The sequence below is a fragment of the Ambystoma mexicanum genome, chromosome 6q, assembly GCF_040938575.1.
Source record: "Ambystoma mexicanum isolate Mex_15411 chromosome 6q, UKY_AmexF1_1, whole genome shotgun sequence".
NCBI lineage: Eukaryota > Metazoa > Chordata > Amphibia > Caudata > Ambystomatidae > Ambystoma > Ambystoma mexicanum.
This window is the reverse complement of record NC_090937.1, coordinates 1,178,388,531-1,178,409,710: the sequence shown is the minus strand read 5'-3', so window position 1 is coordinate 1,178,409,710 and position 21,180 is coordinate 1,178,388,531. Positions and strand designations below refer to the sequence as shown.

Sequence of the window (21,180 nt, the reverse complement as noted above, 5' to 3'; positions counted from 1 at the left end):
TCCTAGAAGAAATAGGACAAAAGGTAAGTGCCAATTTAAGTCGATAGCCATAATATGTGCAAGCAGAGGTATCCAGTTAATGCATGAAAATGTTGCATCCTGACCTGTTTCTTTTTAATCATTCGGGAATACTATTCCACAATACTCATTTCCTAGATAATGCCATATTGGCATGTAAACTATCCACGCTGAACATAGCTTGGGCACCCATGTAATACAGTAGTATGACATATAGGTTCATAAGAGTAAACATTGCAGTGCTTCTTGCAACAGAAGAAAGTGACTAAATTCACATTTACTTGATGTGTAAAGAAAATTGAAATTACAAGATTATCATATTTTGTTTCTTGCAGGAGCACTTCTTGGAAGTGATAAAGAATCAGGAATTTTTGTTGTTACCCAGCAGTGAAATAGCGAAGTTGTTAGCAAGTGACGATATGAACATTCCTATTGAAGAAACCATACTGAATGCATTACTTACGTGGGTGCGCCATGACTTGGATCAGAGGCGAAGGGATCTCAGTAAACTATTAGCTTACATTAGGCTGCCTCTACTTGTGCCACAGGTATGAATATTTTAAATTGTTACATCGCTAACATTACACTCAAACCTTACTGTTCAGTGCCACTCCGCCACGAAGTGTGGCTCTCATCACAAGACACATCAATACGTTTTCATGCAGATTTCGAAATTCCTAGTAATTGGGAGCTATTTAGATCTTGCTTGTAGCCTGGAAGAGCCAGGCTAGCTTGACACCCAACTGCTACCTAGAACTACATTTGAGTCCCCAAGCCAACTTTTGGCATGCAAACATACCTAAATCAATTCAAATCTACATGTTTTGGCATGTGTCTAAAGCAGTATTAGGCTACATCGAGAAGATATTTGAACCATCATGGGTCATAATAGACAAAAGAATATAGTTTGCCTCGCATGTGGAAGTTAGATTTGCAACTTACTAGGAACTAGCTCCTTGTTCCCCAGGGGTAGCTCCTGTTTACTGAGTGATGACGGATACCCAGGCGATGCTTTTAGTTCCTTGTCAACAAATCCTTCCATTGATCACTGCTCTTTTATCTTTTATGTAAAAAGATTCTGTTTAGTTACAATTATAAAGTGCTCTCCACACACTGGTGTGAGTACCTCTTTCCTCTCACATCACCAACAATTGTTCTTCTGATCCTGCTAATGCTTCCAAGTGGGCAGGTTTGTAAACAGCTCTGCTTGCAATTCCCCTGAAGATATTTTATTCTGCAACCAAGTAAACTCTCTATTTCTATGTTCCTTTCTGTTTGCTAATGCAGAATTTATTTTCGATAGCAGTTGAAATTATCAGAATGAAAAGATATATGGTTTGTTTCTATGTATGCCATATATTGCCTGATTCAAGTCATGAGTTCATTGTTGGTGACAGTTCTTTGAGGTTGAACCTCACAAAGCCTGTATCATCTGCCTTGTGTGCATGTGTATCATCTGCCGGTGTTGTCTACACATCCATTTTCTGCTTGTCTATTTATGCAAATATTGTTCCAGCATCTGGCAGAAGCCTGATGAAAGGAGAAGTCCTGCTAGTACAGGTGACAATTATTTATTTGCAGAATGTCTGGTACTGTACCTGGTACAGGAGTTGAATCTTGTCAACAGCTGTGTGAAGATTGCTGCTTCTGTTGGTAGACCTGATGATTCTAAGGGTTTTGCTTCTTTAGCATGTAAGCTGAGAAGTTGAGCACAGTTCGTACTGAATTCCCTTTTCAGAACTGCTAAGTTAATCCTGGTGCTTCAGAGAGGCTAATTTAAAATTACACAGAAAATGCCAATATGATGGATCATCCAGGGCTAATTTCCATTATTTGGAAGTTGCGCATAGTTCACTCCAGGGTCCTGATACCGATTTAGCAATACTAGTTCGAATGGATTCCTTCTTCCCACGGATTCCTCATCTATGATAAGTCTGCTGCGCAGCTCATCTTCTGAATCTTTTCGACCACCAGGTGGTGCAGCGTGGCTTCACTCCAGCTTGCCAGACACCTCTGCGTAACCCGTGCCGGACATGACGTCAGGACCGGTATATATCGAGGCACCACACCACGTGAACTCGGTTCCTTTTTTTTGCGCACTTTGCACACTTCGGGGACATGCTACTTTGCTTAATGAAAAAATGCCCAACACCGCTAAGGCCTCAGGTTTTAAAACTTCTCTGGATTGCAACCGGCAAAAGTTAATGTCATAACCCCATTGTATCTGTTTGTATTAGGGGAGAAGCACAACATCAACGATTGTGGGTCGTGCCGATCCATACATCCAAAGGTCCTCTGGGAAAGGGTGACTAAACTCTTCACCTGCCTCCACAAGATGTTGGGGGAAGGCGCACAGTCTTGGTTGAGGTTGTGCAGCGCTGATTACCGATCCAAGCACATGTCTCCCGTGAAAAAACACAAGAAGAAGCACAACAAAAGGTCTCACTCCCCTGCCGGTTCTTCCCGTCATATTTTTTCTTCATCCTCGAGGAAGAGAAGTCATTGATCCAGAGACTCACCAAAAATTGCACTGCAGGTACAGTTGACCACCCAATCCTCCACCGCAGAGGAAAGGGAGAACCTCTGATTGAAGATGCTTGACACTTATGCTTTAGTGTTGTTCGTCACACCGGCTTCATAAGGACCCACTGTGTTGCGGTATAGCAACCCTCTGTGCTTTACATGAGAGGTCAGGATTTCAACCCTCTATCTCTTACACCCCCATGGGAAAGGTCTGGCGGGGCCAAGGATACTGCAGGACAGACATCGGCAACTGCCCCTGCAGCAACCCAAGGTGGAAAACCTCTGTGAGGAATTCTGCCACAAGTCCCCTGTCCGGCATGGAATCGTCTCAGATCATGGTGCAATGGGCCTTGCAGGTCGTTCAGAAGGGTTACTGTCTTCCTTTCATTCAGCCTCCTCCAGACCACTCGCCATAAACCACCACATTGCCTCTGGGCCCTATCCTTTTGGAGGAGGTCTGTCAGCTACTCTCAATGAGCACAATAGAACTGGCTTCATGCTCAGAACGAGGCAGTGGGTGTGTGGGAGTGTACCCTAACAGAGGTGGCCAGAATGCAGGGACTTGCCTGAAACTAGAGTGTATACCAAAGACGGCAGTCACACTGCGGGGAGCTGCCTAACCCCACTGACAAACCTGACGGAGACCGGACCACAGACGTGTGGAGAGACGTAAGTATAGGGCCTGAACCCACCTCTGCTTCCTCCAACACGGACCGTATTGCAGGTCCGCTGACAGCCGCAGTAGTACACACAAACAGCAACACCGCTGTGTCAGGGACAGCAGCATTGCCCTGGACCACAGACTTGCTGTAGTGATAAACAGTACCCGCACCTCCCTGGGATCCAGCCCTTTGTGCAAAGTAAATCACTCCTAATTACCTTCCCACACAAATAAGGTTTAAGAAGCACGATGAACTCAGTCTGGAAAAAAGCCAATCACACAGAATATGATGCTTGCATTTATTATCTACAATGACTAATGAAAACTAAGCAGCAATTTATAATAATATGGAAATAGAGAGTGCAAGCTATATAATGCCAATTATAAATCACAGATTACTATGCAATTATTTGGTCTTACGCTCCTAATGAAATGTAGATGAAGGTACGATCTGATCACACCCAGGACCCTCGCCGCTACAGGTGCCCGGCACTCCTCAGCAGAGGAGGGGAGGACTGGCCAAGCCCCCACAGTCCTACACCAGAGCGGGGATGTGATGTTAGGAGTCTCGGCTCAGATAGCGCACAGCTGGTTGTCCAGGCACTGTCCTTGATACGCGCGTCTTCCCAACAGTCCAGGATGAGTCCCCCCTCCCTGGTCCAAGTATAGTTCTCTTATTAGGAGCTGCACGTCAATCATCATGACGTGTCAGCTCTTCGAGAAGCTTCTAGGCTCTCCCCTCCTGGCAGTAAACATGTTTTTTGCTTGGAAAGTTACAAGACTGGAAACAGCCAGTATTGGCTCCCAGGCTTCGGGCACTGTGTTTTGCATTCTTGCCTTATCAGTGCACCTGACTCGCAGAGCGAAGACGAGCAAAGCTATGCCTGACTCCCAAGGGCTGCACAGAGCCTCTTGTGCTAGATGTTTTATGTCTTCAGAAAAGGCCTTTGCAATTAACCCCTTGCAAGCATGCAGGCTCACCCAGTTCGAGAGTCCTGGTTGATGTCAGCATTTTCCTCCACGCTTCGAATAGGCTCTAGTACACACAAGATAGCTCAGTGGGTTAGTGCAAATGCAGGTAACTGCAAGCGCCTAGCAGCTTATCACGACACTTGCCATGCTTTCCGGAAGCCTGGTGTGATTCAAGGCTTTGGACTGCTCAAACGCTGCTCCCCTTCCCTGCAGAGTGAGCAGAGCTCAGCCACTCGGGGAAACACGGGAGCACCTTTGGAGTTCCTTACATGTGAGCGGGCTGGCGACAGGTGAGGGCTATGGCGGCCATGGGTCATTAGATTAAACCAGGGGGGCACGACTGACCACCTTACATACTGAATGTACATTCCTCCCTAAGACTGATTGGACACTGAGGCAATCACATGCTATAAAGAACAGCAAACTGGATACACTGTCATTCTGTTTCTGTATCATGCAGGACCCGGACGGAGAGACGGGAGAGAGAGAATTTTGTTGGGCCTATTAAGGTTTTACGTGAGCACATCGTGAGGAAACGAGTGAGACCATACTAGTCTCAGAAGGTCTTAACTTTCCTGAAGTAAAAAGGGAAAACAACTTTTTTTTGTATTACTATTTTTTTTTCTGAGGTGACCTAACGAGCTGTTTGCCTGAAAATAAAGGATTTCTTTTGATGATTCCAACACTGTCACCGGCTCTGATTCCCACAGGGTGGTACTTATTTTCTAGTTCTGAAGAAAGACTGGGCTTGCTCTCGATACTTGATCTGAGGCTTCTGAATTTGTACCCCTGAAAGGACAAATTCAAGATGGTAATTCTAGCCCAGATCCTCCAAGACCTTCATCTGTAGAACTGGTTGGTGTTGCTGGATCTTCAGGATTTCTACATACATGTGCCCATTCATCAAAAGCACGGGTTCTTAGTACCTGAGGTTCATTGTGGGCTAGCATCACTACCAGTTCACAGTCCAGCCGTTCGGCTTTTCTTTGCACCCAGGGTTTTCGAAAAGCTGCTGGCTGTGGAAGCGACTCACCTGAGGAGGGAGGTGAATCTTGTCTTTCCCTACCTGGATAACTGGCTTGTCCGAGTTCGCTCGCCAGGCCAAATGGTGCCACATTTGTTCCGCACGTGCAGTCTGTTGCACAGCTCTGGCTTTTCCTTGAGCTGAAAAAGTCCCATGTTTCGCCACCCCAGTCCCTCTGGTTTATCGTGCAGTCTTGGACACTCACCTGGTTAGTGCCTTTCCACCCAGGGACCAAGTGGTGAACATTTCTCAGATGGTACATGTCCTCCCATAGACAAGTTAATACCCCAGCCTTCCTGTGTCTGGTGAGCCAAATGGCCTCCTGCATTGTGTTGGTCCCAGAGGTGCGGCTACTCATGAGGTCACTTCAGTGGCTATTACATTGCCAGTGGTCGTAGTTTTAGGCACACATGCCAGATCTTCTGCAGGTGTCGGTTTCTGTGTCCCGAGATCTTGCATGATGGTCCCTGAGGAGAAACCTGCTGAAAGGCACAGTCTTCCATCAACCATGGCCTCTGTTAACTCACAGATACATGCCTGAAATATTGGGGCACTCATGTGCTGGAGCTGACTGTGAGTAGTGGACTTGGGTATGCCTCAGAGTGTCGGGAGCACATACGTTTGCTGGAGATGGGGGCATTCAGCGAGGCCCTAGTTGCTTTCCTTCCCTCTGTGAAAGGGAAATGTGTGCTGATCCTTACGGACAGGACAGTGGCCATGGAGTACCATAACCAACAAGGTGATGTGGGGTCCTTATCACTTTACAGAGAAGCAATGCGGCTGCGGTTCTGGGTTTTGGAGAACAGAGTCTCTTCCTGCCAATCTTGTAGGAAAAGAGAATGTCACAGCGGATGCCTTGAGCAGACAAACTTTGACCTACCATAAATTGGAGCTGTGTCCGGATGTTCTGGAGATTTTCTCCCGCTCTGGTACTCCTCGCATAGATCTTTTCTCTTCCAGTGTGAACAGCAAGTGTGAGTAATTCTGCTACAAGGAATTCACTAGTCGGGGAGCTCTGGGAGATGGATTTAAGGTCGAGTGGACGTTCAATCCCCTTTTATGCGTTCGGGCCAATCCTGGTCATTCCTCTCGTTCTCAAGCGCCTTCCAGGACGATTGAATCTACTTTACCAGTCAGAGGGGTAGGTCCTCCACCTGACCCTCAGCAGCCTGTACCTTCATTCTTGGCTACTGAGAGGCTGAGATACAAGGAGTGGGACTTGTCAGATTATGTTGTGGATGTGGTCCACTTAGCCCAGAGGCCCACCACTAAGTCAATTTCTGCTTGTAGATGTCATAAATTCTCTGCTTGGTGCCGGGAAAGGGATTTAGACCCTATTTCGTGTCCTCTATCCTCTGTTATGGATGTTCTACTGTATTTGGCCTGATCAGGTCTTCAGATTGGGCTTGTGAAGGGGTAAGTAGCCGCTATCTCAGGTTTTAAACGGTCCCCTGAGCAGGGCTCTTTCTTCACAATCCCCACAGTTATGCAGCATTTATGTGGATTGTGCAACTAGTTTCCTCCACAGCAGTTTGTGGTCACAGCGTGGGATCTGGATTTGGTGTTAATGTTTTTATGGGTGCTTCATATGAGCCCCTGCATTCTTGTTCTATTAGACTACTCACCCCGACCTTGCTGGTGGCCATCACTTCTGCTAAATGGGTGACTCCAGGTGTTGCCTGTTAAACCTCCTTATTTGGTTTTCCCCAAAGAGAAGGTGATGTTGATAGTGGGGTATTTTTTTCTCCCCAAAGTGTTCTTAGAATGTCATCTCTCTCAAAAGATCTATCTTCCTGTGTTTTATTCTGCCTTATCCTTCCAAGATAGAGTAAAAATTCCATCAGCTGGATCCAGTGCAGACCCAGGCTTTTCGTTGGTTATGTTGGTGCCTGTGATGGAAGGGCTGTGTCCAAAAAGACCCTGTCAAAGTGCATCATTCTCTGCATCTCGGAATGCTATCTCTGGCTGGGAAAGATGTGCCTGAAGGCATTCTACCAGAGGACTGGCTGCCACCTCTGCCCTGCAGACAGGGTCCCTGTTCTAGACCTTTTCCAGGTAGCTACGTGGGCCTAGCTGCACACATTTGCCACTCATTACTGCTTAGATTCCCAGTCAGGATCTCGGTTTTACAGGCTGTCTTCCCGTGCTTTCTGGTATAGGTTGTGTCCATTAGAAGCACAAATTACTTACTTCTTGGTAATGTTCTTTCTGCTGGATGTTCCTTCCACAGAGTCCTCTTAGCTCTGTCTGCATGCCTCCCTTGACGGATAGCGAGTACACCTTTATTCAGTCCCTCCGTGTCAAAGTGCTATGGAAAATGGGTGAAACGGAGGTCAAGGGGCACAGCGCCTCGATATATACTGGCCTCGATTTCCTGACCAGAGTGCCGCACGTAGAGCGTTTGGGCCAAGCCGAATCAGAGCTGCACTGTGCCCCCTGATGGCAGAAAGGTTTCCAAAGAACAGGTGTTCTGCGGATATTATATCATAGATGTGGAATCCGTGGGAGGAACATCCATCATAAAGAACATTAATGAGGTAAGTCATTTTTTCTTCTGGCTGAAGTTGTTGGGTACAAATCCCTCAAACAGGTTTTCAACCAATGGTGCCCTATTGCCAAGTGATCAAAGAAAGAAGCAGATCAAAGTTGACCTTGGCAAAAAAGCATCACTGTTCTCTTGTTCCGTCTTTGGTGTATAGTCATCTTTTGGCTCAGTGAAAAAGTCACCTTCCTCACTGAAGACAGGTGCCACATGAGCCTGTGGATGTTGGGCAGGAGGCATAAAGTCTTGGCCAATTGGCTGGGGTTAGTCATGGTAGCGGCACCATACTCTCCTCCCCAATATAGGCCAACTACTCTCGGGCCCCTTCCCAAAACCAACTTGTTGAACTAACCATCCTTGGCCCTAAAAAGCTTAAGGCCCCATTAAATGGGAACCCGCACCGCCCAGGACCGCCACAGAGGCACTTTTCATGGGTTCTGTGAACTTCATGGACCTGCAAACAAAGACTATTATTTCCCAGGTTCAATGGCAACAGTATAGGGAACATAGCGAAAGTGATATAATCACCCCTAGCCCTCCCAAAGCGATCTAAGCAACCTGAACCTCCCCTACAGGCTTGTGCCACGCACAGTCCGCTCTCCCCGACTTACCATCTACACATAGCTTCCAGAATAGCTGTCAGTTTTATTTATTTGTATTTGTATTTGTATTTATTTTATTTATATTGCGCACCTTGCCCAGAGGCTTGCGGGCGCATGTTTAGGAGGAAGTTACACGTTACAGAAAAGAGGTTACATGTTGCAGAAGATGTGATACAATAAACCGTTACAGGTGATATTGACATAGCAAGTAACAACATAGTATCAGCCCCCCGTTACAGGAGAAGGGTAAGGACTGTGAGCAGTTACAGGTAGCAGGATAAGTATACATCTGATCCGTTTAAATTACAGCAGAATCACAGGCAGGCGAACCTAAACGCGTTAGGCAAATGTGAGAGCCGGAGTGACAATGAGCAGACAGCCGTGCAGAACAAACACTAGCCGCCGAAGGATGCATAGGCCAGCATCCCACCTTCATTCTGACGCACAGGAAGTTTGGGGATATATTCAATACCAGCCCTCAACCAATTACTGCTCACATTTGCAGACAATCACTGGAAGTCTCACCCAGTCCAGTCTTTCAATGTGGGTTACAGGAGCCTAGTGTTTGGTGAATGCTGGAGGCTGGAAGGAGGAAGAAGACTGGGAGGCTACATGAGTGGGAAGTGGCAGCAGAGGAGAGCAGGAAGCTGTAGTGACATCTGAAGGTGTGGAGAGGAGGCAGGAGGTAAAACCTGGAGTGAATAGAATGACAGTAGTAACAGTAGAGGAGGGAGGGAAGAAGGGAGGAAGTCAAATCAGGAGTGGACTGAAAAGTGCAGAGGAAAGGAACAAGGAGGTAAAATCAGGAATGGATTGGAAGGAGAAGGTAATATTTCGAGAGCAGAGGAAGGAGATGTTAACAATAGAAGAGGAGAGAGGAAGTAAAATCTGGAGTTGATTGGAAGGAGTCGATCCTAGCAGTAGTGCAAAGGAAGGAGGAGGTAATACCCAGGGTGTTGAGGCAAAAGGCTGTTCTGGGAGTGGTGAAAAAGGAGACCGACCCAATGGAGGAGAGTGAGCATAAATCATGGCAGATCAGGAGGTGGTGGGACCAGAAGCTAAGCCTTGGAAAGGAGAGAGGCAGGGGGGTGGCGTGGTTTCTGGGTGAAGAAGAAAGGGAAACACCAGAGTCCAGGAGCGAGTCGGAACCATTAGTAACATCAGTGGAAAGTGTACAGAGTGGGTGAGGTGGAGGGGGTGAAAGAGATGGGAACAAAGAAAGACAGTGAGGAAGAGCAGGTTAAGGTCAGCTGTAGGCCGTCCCAGTTGGTGGGAGAAGGAACAAGACTGGGTCAGGGAGAGTATGGTCAGTATAGAGAGAAGAGTAAGGTCTCTAATACTTGGCCCCCTTGCCCAATGGACCCCTCTCAAGATCTCTCCATCAGCTATAACCAACAACCAATCTGCTTTGAAACTTTGAGAACTGCAACTGACCAGGGATGGCAGGACTCTGGAAAGCCTGCACCATGAGCCATCTGAAGGAGGTTTGGGAACCCCGTGAGACTGCAATGTCAGGGAAGGATGAAATGGTACATACTCCATAGAACTTTAAAGGACTTTAAATTAAGAGTCATTCGGGAATGCCAGCACCCTGCAATGGCAGAGCAGTGTCAGGTGGAGCAACTTTCCATGAAATCTAAGGACCGGGACTTTGATACCAGAGCCGAGAGGGCCTGGCATCTGGGTGTGGCATGAAAGACACGTACATGGAGAGAACCATTCTCACTAATCTGTTGCTCTTATTATGGTTTCTTTTGATTTTTATGGGGCGTCACCAGTTATCCTTTAGTTGAACAACTCTACATAATACCTAATACAACTGAAGAAATTATATGGTATTGGCATTGTTCTTTGTCCCTGCTGTCCCCTGCATGATGGCCATTAAAGGTTGCTTATTTTTTTGAAGGTGGAAGTCTTTCTAGTTGGAACAAATGTATTGTTTATCATGTGTTCTGTTGATTACCACAGTACTTAACTAGGGAAATAATTGAAGTTAAAAAGAAGTGTCTGGAATCTGTGGCTGTGTGTTTGAGTTGTTTTAAATTGTCAGATGGAAACGTCGCAAGCTAGGTAGAATGATGGCTCTAGATGATAGATGACCACCGGTGGCATGAAGTTGGTGGGAATTTATCAAATGGATCCTTGGGCTGTAATCTCGGATGTGTAAGAGTGCAGAAGAAGGAGACTGACACAAAGGTTGCATGTTGGGGCTAAAGACCTTTATTAAAATAAAAGGAAGAGGAAACCTATCTATCCATATTCCTAAGAGGGGTTTCCTTGCATCAACTAAAGATAAGCGGTCTATCAATTCAAAAGTGTCCACCACCCTGTACCAAAGAAAATCTTACTTCTATCCCTTACACTAGAAACTAAATAATAAAGCAGTTCTGGTCCCAAGAGAATGAGTCCCTTCTCCTGGTCGTCTTCTCATTAGGCTTCAAACCTACAACACCCAATTAAGAGGGTCCACGATCTTGGCCTCTCATCTTCTTTAATCGGGCCCACTTCCCTGCCAAGTACTGCCACAAGGAAGATGACTGTTATTGCTTTGGGTCCCAGACCTTGGTTTCTCTCCTTCTTTGAATCGGCCCACTTGGTTCACTTCCTTGCCAAGTGCTGCCACAAGGAAGGTGACCCGTATTACTCTTGCGTTTTGAGTGCCAGAACCTGGTTTCTCATCTTCTTTGCACTGGCCCACTTGGTTCACTCTCCTGCCACATTACGCCAGGAGGAAGATGACTCATACTCTCTTTAGGGTCCCAGACCCTGTTTTCTTTTTTAGTGGGTTTATCCCTGCCTCTGTCCCGGGGGACTCTACCTCTCAGGTTCTCTTTACGATGCTTAGGGTCCTCAACCCTTCCCTGGGGATCAACGAGGTTCATTCCACCACTGCCATGAGGAGGAAAAGGATTGTAGGTCTTCTCCCCCTGGCCTAGCACTCAAGCATTAGGGTTTCAAAGGGGCCTATGGATAACTGCATGCACCCTCTGGTTCTCCGGTGCCACCCTTTACCTTGTTGGGGGTTTCGGCATGTCGCTGTGGCTTCCTCGGAAGTCGGGCATTCCGTTCGGCTTCTCTGGCCTCTTGCTTTGCTTGCGACTGTGCAATAGTGTTCCAGGCTTCCTTCTGCATTCCTTCTTTCCTCTCGTCAGTGCTCTGCACCGGTCTGCTCCTGCAGACCCTACGATTATCAGACGCGGCGTAGCTCACTTCCTCCAGATCAGCGACACAGGTCTGTGTCTCCCGCATTCGGTGCACAGCACACCTGCAGTCTTCCGCGGCTGCCCGAGACTAACTGCTTAGTCTATTGTCGATTTTTATACAATGTTCCCAGCAGTGTCTTGGCCCATTGTATAAGCCCTTCGTCTCTTTCACTTGTTTAATCTCCATTGCGCAGCAAGGCTAACTCTTCCCAGTTCTGAGATTACCTAGGTTGCTGTTGTTCTTCATCCCGGTACTTGCAAGAACCCTAAGGTATTCTCTTTTAGAGCTTTTTAGAGGAAGGAGAGGCTAGGTTATGAGGGGGCGTGATGTTATAAGAGCTGTACCCTAGACGGTTGTACTTGTCCCCAGAAGGTGAGTCTCTCCCCATGAGATCCTCCTGCATTATACCACCCCCAAGCGGACTATCGGGTAGCAGTCGCACCTCCATGGCCGCATGGGACAGGACACCCCCAGGGAGACGGGTTGAGATCTACTGAATTGTCACATATGAGTTAAATGAAGAACTTAAGGACACTCAAAGGTGCTCTTAAACTGCTTCCAAATTACAGATTAGAATAGATGTTCATTCTTGTTAGGAATGGTAATTGGATAAATACCTTGAGGTCTTCTCGCTAGGCCATTTTAGGAAAGGTGTAGGAAAGAGATAAACTGGTGAATCATACATTTCCTGTGTAGTAAGGAAACTGGTTTCCTTCTGCTGCTCTTTTATTTTTATTTTTTTTATTATTTAAAGTGTGGACCTTGCTTGAGAGCAGCAGAGCTCTGTACAGAGTATGGGTAGATGGCATTTGGGTGGCATCTTTTAACAGTAGCGCAGTACTGTGAGGTCTGTGCATCGGTATGTGCTTCCATTGGAATTAGTCCTTTGTCAAGTGTTGTTGAAAGAAACATGTTTTGAGAGATTTGCAAAATTGGAGAATTGTGGGGGCATTCCGAGCCAACACCAGGATCGAGTTCCAGACGGTGGGTGCATGACAAGAGAACGATTGTTTGCAGGTCCTCTCTTTGTAAACGAGTTGTGATTCAAGCCAGTTGGTCGATTTGCTGCACAAGGAGTGTGTGCCACCAGATAGATGGATCTTAGCTGCCAGGTACGCTTGTGTCCTACTCTTGACTGCTTTGTAGATAATACATACAGTCTTTAACAGTATCCTGGCTTGGAGTGGAATCCAATGTAGTTTGATTAGGATGGTAACATTTGTTCAAATTTCCCTGCTCCCATAAGAAGACCTAGTGGACTGCTTTTAGGGGAGTCAAGTGAGCAGTGGGGAGCCCTGTCAGGAGAGCATTTCCCCCATCGATCTGCAAGATCACAAGGGCCTGCACTACGGTCCGGAAGTCCTGCGGCTGGATGAAGGGTTTGATTTTTCCAAGGGTAGAGATTCTGTGCCAGGCTATTTGGGCCTTCTTGGCTATGTGTTTTTGTAAGGTCAGGCTGCTGTCAATAGTGAAGCCTAAGGGTTTTGCTGAGCCTGAGAGTTGTGGATCAAATCCTTCTGGGCGCATATCTTTGAGCCATTGTTGGACAAGTTGTTTTTTAGCAGGCTGACCGATAAGGACGAATGCAGTCTTGGATGGGTTTAGTTTGAGGTAGGCCATCAACACCTAGGACTGGATAATGCCTAGATAATCACACAGATGAATGATGTCCTGCGCTCATGTACAACTGAGTATCGTCTGCCTTTTGGTGGATAGCTATATTGGGATCCTTGAGGAGAGGTCCCAGAGGCTCCATGTAAAGGTTAAAGAGGATTGGTGAGAGGATGGAGCCTGGGGGATGCCGCGGGAGACCTGGAGTTGGTTTGAACGCAACAAATCCATCTGGACAGCCTGGTGTCTGCCTTAGAGGTAGGAGGTAAACCAAATCAGGACACTGCCATCCTGTCACTAAGGAGGGAGAGAAGCAGGCAGTGGTCGATGGTGTTAAGCAGTGCTCCAGATAAGATTTTGAGGTGGGAGTATTTTACGCATGATTTTTGAAATTAGAGAGTAAATGCAATTTCAAAAGAGTATAAATGAGTTTTCACCTATGCAAGAGAGTAAAACGTATCCAACATATACACCCAGTGCATATATAAAATTAGACCCGTAGACAAAAAGAGTTGTAGCTCAAAGTTGTCTGGCTTGCCTTTAACCATTTTATTACACTTGCGGAAAATATTCTGTCATGAAATAACCTGGGGTACAATTTAGACAGGGCTAACCCTTCAAATGTTGGGAGAAGCACTAACTTCAGAGACGGTGGAGGGGTGGCAAACGTACTTGTGTAAGGGCATTTAACTTCTTACTTGTAATGAGACTATTCTAGTGCAGCTTCAATGTTACAATCAGTTAACTCTCTCTTTTAAGTCTGAAACACCCACTTCTTGCAGATCCTGAAGGTCCTAAAAAGTGTCCAAATGGCAGATGGTGTGCAATGAAAGACTCAATATCATAGCATAACGGGGACATTGCAGAGTGGGGGGCAGTACTCTGGTCGGCCCAAACCACTTCAGTTGCTGGGAGCAACAGGGGAGAAAATGTAATGTTGGTTCTACCACAGTCTGCTATACTAGAATTTCTTGTGCACTGACTGGCTAGTGGGACTGTCTGCCTGTCAAATCCAGTGTTACGAGATTGGAGGCGGGCCAGTGCAGCAATAATGCATTTATTTTTTTAGGGGACTGTAACTCTGGGAAACGGGCAGTTGGTTGATCATCCGACCCGAGCAGATGGATTTGCTTTGGAAGAAACAAAATACTTTGAACTGGTTTCAATTGCGGTTTTATTTCTCTCTGACAGCCCGGACCATGCAAGATTCGATCAGATAGCGGGCTGTCAGACAGAAAATAAAAATGACATTGAAAAGCGCCTGCAGCAGAAGGGCGGGTTGTTTACCTGGCTGGTGTCACCGCGTTTGTGGTCTCCTCTCTCAGCTTACTCTACAAATGAAAAAACGTAGCAGAAGGACACGTGCGTTCCTGGAAAGGTCTTCCAGGGCCGAGGGGGTGGGTTGAGCCCTGGATTAGGATACATGTCTCAGAGAGACTGGCAAGGGAAGGGCCTGCCTGCCTCAAGGCAGGAGCTTGCTACAGTGCCATCTAGTGGTGGAAAGTATGCTCTTTTTAATTAATAAACACAGCGTACATGGTACGCAGTAGAAAGATAAATCATCCGTATTTCCCATAATTAGAGGCGTAAATAAGCACAATACGCACCTTATCTAGAGGGCTGGTGTCAAGAATGACGAGGTGGCATGATTTGCCCTTATCCATGATTTAGAGAGCATCATCCACCACATGGATGGTGGCTGTCTCGATGCCACACTTGGGGCGGGACCCTGACTGATAGTTATTTAGGAGGTGGAGTTGTTTCTGGTGAATAGTTATGTAGCAACTAATTGTTCCAAGATTTTGCCAATAAAAGGGAGGTTCGTAATGGGCTGGCCAGGTTGTCTGGATCTAGGGTTGTTTTTTTCAAAAGAGGTCGTATGACACCAGTCTTGATGGTGTCCTGGAATGATCCTTCTTCGAGGTAAGCATTGATGATGCTGAGGAGCACATTAAGCGCTGGGCCCGTCAATTGTTTAATGATGGAGGCCGGAATTATATTGTCAGAGTAAGGGGTAGGTTTAAGAGAGGCAATCATTTTGAGGAGATCTGGGGGTAAGAGAGGAGCGAATTTGGTCCAAAGGGGCAGTGTGCGTGCCAAGGTGCATGCGTGTGTGCTTTGAATACATTTTCACGCTTATACTGCTGTGCTCTCTTCTTGATGCTTAAAACAAATTCTCAGGGATATAGTGCAAAGGACATTTCTTGATTCCTTAAGCACAGTGTGAGGAATTGCCATCTGGCAAGGGTGTAGAAGCCCTGGCTTTGTTTATTTGTATTAATTAATACAAATGATGTGTAATTCCATCTCTGAAGGGGAATCTGCTGTTCAGATTCCCCTCGTATAAGTCAATGCCAAAAGCATAGTGTGTACTTGTGCCCTGCTGCATCAGTATCCTGATTTGCAGCACCTGGGCCACCAGTAGCACAGAGCAGGTTTAGAGGTCACCTGTGCCATCTTGGTAGCTGCAGTGACAGCCAGATGTCTGTAGGGTAGAGGTTGCATTTAAGATATATACCGCTGTTCCAAAAACTGCATAGCTCTGAGGATTCTGTCCTGGTGGCATGTTAAACTGTAGATATAAGACATACCTGAGTTATGGTATATTGGCCAGCATCTTTCATAGTTATCGCAGCCGCATTAAATTAATATGACACATGTGTCAGCAATGTGGGCCCACTTCAGCTGTGAAAGGGTTATGTGTATTCTTTCCAGATAAGGATCCACCTGCCCACTGGCTGGATTGTAGCCTTGGGATTGCCTCTGTTTATTCCTTCGGAAGGGCAGGTAACACCCTTTCCCCAGGGACAGCCACTCCACAGGAAGCTGGCTTAGGGACAGGAATCAAAGGGCACACTCATTCACAAAGGGCGAGGCCTTACACCAGGATGCTGGATTTCTAAAGGCCTTTGATTCTATTGAGAAGGGAAGGGTGGGTTAGTGTAGCCAGTGAGACATCCGTACATCTTGTTTCTCTCTACTTCTCTCTCTTTTTTCGGTCCCCTCCACTTCATGTAGCACAAAGCCCTTTGGATGTGATGTCAGAAGGGCAAAGACCACTCATTCCAAGAGCAGGGATTGGATCCCTAAAGCAGGCTAGCTTTAGTCCAATCACCTGTGGACTTTTACCTTTAAACAAAGGGGTCTCGCACCACTTATTCGAATCATCTCTGGAATCCAACTCTGGAAATAGATTTTGGTGGAGCCTACTGAGAGATGCGATGAATCCTGCGGATCATTCACTAAAATCCTGCCTAAAGTCTCCTCCCAGGTGGCCAGGGAAAGGCAGACGCTTCCTGATCCTAACCTTTGGGGTGGTGTACTGCAGAAGGATCACGTGGGAGGAGACCAGGCCCAGGTTGGTGAGGCGATCCCATGGGATGAGACCCAGTATTTATCTTTGAAAGGGAAGAAACTTTTAAAAACACCAAGCTATGTTATGTCATATTGTCGCTATTATATAGCTGAACCACACGTTAAGCCTGTGGATGTCGGTAAAGCCTGTGCAACATCTTTATCCCAAGGAAGCAAATACCATTTGAGACTTTTAAGGTGATAAATCCCCCTTTCTTCCAGATATATAGTGACAGGAAACCTATAAATAATGGCTTGAATAAACTGCCTTCCTCTTTCCACCTAAACTCTTGTGATTTTTCCTTAAATACAGATAAGACGAATAAATCTTCATTTAAAATTAGAAATCAGACAAGAAAGCCAAATTCTTATGATTGGGACTACAAATCCCATAACTCCAGGACGAGAAAGAGGGCTCAAGAACAGTGTTGCAGGAGTAGTCATTCTATGACGCCTAATGACCCACACCTGAGGGAAGCAGAGAGGCTTAAAAGCCCCCCTCAGGTGCAGGCCATTAGATGTAGAAGGAGATGTAGCTGGAAGGTTTGCAGCAGGAACAGCAGCAGAAGCAGAGCACAGTGTTGGCAATCCAAGCAGAAGAGGGTGAGAAGATGGGACGCAGGGACTCTGATTAAGTAGTTTGCCAACCAACAGAATGAAGATCTTTTTGAAGCTAAAGAAGGAACAAGACCCTAAATTCAAGCAAACCATTATATGCCGATTTCCTGAGTGAATATAACTTTATAACATCATGATATTGTGGAACACTGTGTTAATGTGACCATACCCGTTACAAGCCTGTCCAGGACTCGAACTAACAGACGGCAGCGCAGTGACTGCGGGGCTGCTCCTGGTGCCCTTTGATCCGCTTCCTGGTTCTACTTCGATAGCACAGGACACTGAAGCGTCGTGCCAGCGTTGATGCAGCGGCGTGCGTAAAGAACATCACCGTCAGGCTTAATTGGAGAACAGCGTCCACAGAGGTTCCCATAACTAGCGACGGGACTCCAAGTAATGGCCTGCATTACCCGGGTGACTTCGTATTGATCTGTGCCTTGGAGTCTGTTGAAACTACAATTACTGAACCTGCTGGAAGAATCACATGCTCCTGCCCGCAGAGGATCTATAAGGCAAACTGTGCCAACAAGTCAGATAAGGGCAATGCAGTCATTACAAATTACTATGCTGCAAAAGAGCCATTTCAGTTGATTGCTGAAGATGATCGGATCCAACTTGTTTCTGAGCTGGAATCGACTATGTTGTGTCTTGGTACAAAGACCATAGAGAATATTGTCTCTGTGTTATTACCTACCGCCATGAGGGCTCTAACTCATGCCCATCCAGAGGAAAGTAAGGAGAACCTGTTGCTGCTTGATGATTCTCAATTAAGCAGCCTACAATTGTTGATGAAGAGGAGGACGACACGGGTGCTAATCAAGCACAATCTCACCTTAACTGTGAACCTGTAACTAAAGTGGGAGAAGTGCCAACTTGCTGTTCGATTGATGGGGGTTCTGAGGTTGTGTGCACTAACGCCATGGCCTTGGTCTCGCTCTTTTTTCCAACAAAATCTTACTCCCTTGTGTGTGATATCTCTTCATCGGAATCAGAATTTAATGACCTCATACTTAATGTAGACGCTAACATGGGGGTGAGGGAGGGTGTTGAACAGTGTGACTGTCTTAAGAGTAGCATCACTAGTGATGGGAGTAATACTAGTTGTACCTCAGTAGAAATGTTTGGGGTATTTGAAAACTTGACCTCCTTAGTGGTGAAGTGTGGCTCATTTTTGGAAAATGTTACTAAGCGGGCTGCGATGTAACTTGATTGATGACAAATGTAAGCAACATTCTGTAACTTTGGAAGAATGCTTAAGAGTTACACTGCCACTTCTGTTTTGGTTAGACAATTGACGCTCACATAATGTCAAGATGAGAACACGGGGGGCTGAGGCTAATGGTGATAGCATGCAAATTGTTGAAGAGTGCCAAGTGATAAAGAGAGAAACATGCCCAGAAGTAGCTAATAAAAAGCGCTAAACAAAAAACACCATCAGACAGGCATTTATGTATGCCAATAATAAAGACAGAAAAATGAAAATCTCAACCTAAAAAGACCTTAGGAGCAACAAATAACACCAGAGTGTTAAATAATTCGGCCTCTGATGTCATTGGTGTCCCAACTTTATTGGATGAAAGACCCATGGCCCACTGCGGTGACACTGGAACTGTAATTGGAACAAAAATATCTAAAGGGAGTGGTAATGTTTCTGAACATTTCTTTTGCCATAGAACCGATCATGAGGAAACTAAAGGAAGTGACACATTAGGCAAGGCTGTAAGCTCAAGCTTGGAGAGATACCGGTTGCCAAAATGTCCAAAGCGGTGCAAACATGCAAGCTTGATTGGCCTACTAATGTAAAAACCAACATAATATTGCATATAGAGATGGATGACGATCCCCTAACTGACTTGGCAAGATTGTATCAGTCCCCTCTGTCATTAGGACATCCAAATAAAGTTATGGATGCTACTACACAATGTACCCAGATCGCCTCTTCAAGGGACACTAGCACACATTATAATAAAACATTGATGCCGCCTAAAAAGACCCTAAGTAAGGCTCTCAAATTGAGATACATTTTTGGGAATAGGTATGTTGACTACATTAATAGAAGGAAATGTTTGGAATTGATCCATGGGGCATTTCCACTGAGGTGCATTCATAATCAGGACATAAAGATAGTGGGCATCAGGGAAGAAGAACATATAGCTTCCTCTTGCATACATTTCCACTCTGCGGACATCATTACCTACATCTTGCAGTATGAAATTGCTTTATTGATATTGGGCTATGAGTGTACGACCATTGAAGTAGAAGACATAACTATAAATGGAACTATTTACCTCAACAAAACATATCTTGCTTGGGAGGAGGAACAGCCACAAGATGAGGGGCAAAGAATCCTGTACCCATTTTACCTATGAGCACAGATCCCACAAATTCACCCAATGGACAAGCTTTGTATGTAAATAGTGATGAGGAGGGTTGGGAGTGGCTAATAAATTGTTCAGGCAAAAATTGACTTCCCTGCCCTAACCACTTACCACTGCTACTATCTTGGAACACAATAGAAAGTGGGTCCCTCATTGGTGCCCACCTCCTTCATGTTTAGGTTTGGTGCTGGATCATCTCCTGACAAAGTAAATGTACTAACTGTAAATGTTGTGTGGAGATTGAGCAATGCATTAGCTTTCAAAGTCCCATAGACTTCTTCATCAGATGGTGCAGGTTGAAATGCACCATCTGATGAAGAGGTCTATGCAACTTTAAAAGCTAAAGCATTGTACCCTATCTGCTTTATATTTTCATTTAATCTAATAGAAGGTATTAAAACATCTGTTTTGTTTGTTTCTTTTTCACACACAGTTTTACTCATCGGTGCCCTTGTGACATCAAGTCTGGATTTTGGAAATAGGGCTTATCTGGGTCACTCTCTCCATCTAATGATCAAATTATATAGAACTGAAAATGCTGCATCCAAGCTTACATGGACTGGGGAAATTTGGTCATACAAAGCCAGGTTTGTCTTTATGTGATCAAATGAACCAATCAAACAACTAGTTGCTTTCAAACTATTATGCCTTGCACACACTATTTGCCGCCCTAGAGTGTTACCCCTCTCTCTAAACCTTTACTGTACCACCCTTTGTCACCATTAAGGTCACTTTGCCTGTTCTTTGGTAGTATCATCTTATAAGAAGTAAAATTGGTGGTGGAGCTGTCTCTGTACTTGCCTACAAAGCCTGGAACAATCTGCCTTTCACATTATGGAAATAAAGAAATGTATTGGTGTTCAGGGGAAACCTTTGAAAGGTCCTGTTTAGTGCCTGAATCATCACTCTCACTATTTCATGGCCGTATATGTCCCTTAGCCCCAAGATGCCTAATGGCAAATGCTGTGCTATATAAAAACCTGCATTAGGAGTAGAACGTAGAAGTCAAAGGTTTGAAACCTGGCCTTACTAACTCCGTTTTTGATCCTATAAGGCTGATAAAATAATTACATTTGTGTGGATTTCTAATAACACCTCTCTTTTAAGCAGCAAAATGCTAAATTGATGGCCATTATCATTGTGAGAAAGTTGCCTGGTCTGTGCATCCTTTGGCGCTCCAAGGGGCTCCGGCTACCAAAGATACCCTGCAGCCAGTGAAGCGCTTCCTGGAGGCGGTATGTGTGGGATTCCCCAGAGCCCCTTCACATTCTCCTTTCAATCCATTTACCTTAGGTCTTATTATTAAGACAACCCTGGGGATATTGCTGCATGAGCCTTTTTGTGTAGCTAAGAGCTGGAAGGGTTGTCCTTCCCTCAGTCCCTAGGCCCGTGCCACCCAGATGCGGGCATATGTCAGGGGCTGAAAGGTAACACCCAGTGCTGCCTCGAAAACCATACGGTCAGCCCCAAGGGATGTAAACCAGGTTACTTTTTCAATCTCCCTACCTAAGTAGGCAATGAGAAGAGCCCAGTTTTGGCATTCCAATCCAGCATGGTGCCCTCTTTCATCAGTCTCCCCAAGCAGAAACTGATTTGGATGCAAGGGACAATCCTTAAGGTCCACTTCCATGCTGTGCCTGGAAAGGTTGAATATGCAGCAAGCAACCACGAAA

At 45.8% G+C, this 21,180-nt stretch overlaps 1 protein-coding gene across 4 annotated transcripts in view; it reads left to right on the top strand.

The window, feature by feature from the left end:
• KLHL5 (kelch like family member 5) overlaps window positions 1-21,180 on the top strand; it is a 1,021,700-nt gene that overhangs the window by 596,820 nt on the left and 403,700 nt on the right. For 3 of the 4 annotated variants that reach the window (XM_069631792.1, XM_069631790.1, XM_069631789.1), the window contains one exon: window positions 354-566. The exons of the other annotated variant lie outside the window; for it this stretch is intronic. In XM_069631792.1, coding sequence (XP_069487893.1) covers window positions 354-566 — 213 coding nt within the window. The remainder of the gene's footprint in view (window positions 1-353; window positions 567-21,180) is intronic. 4 annotated transcript variants of the gene reach the window in all.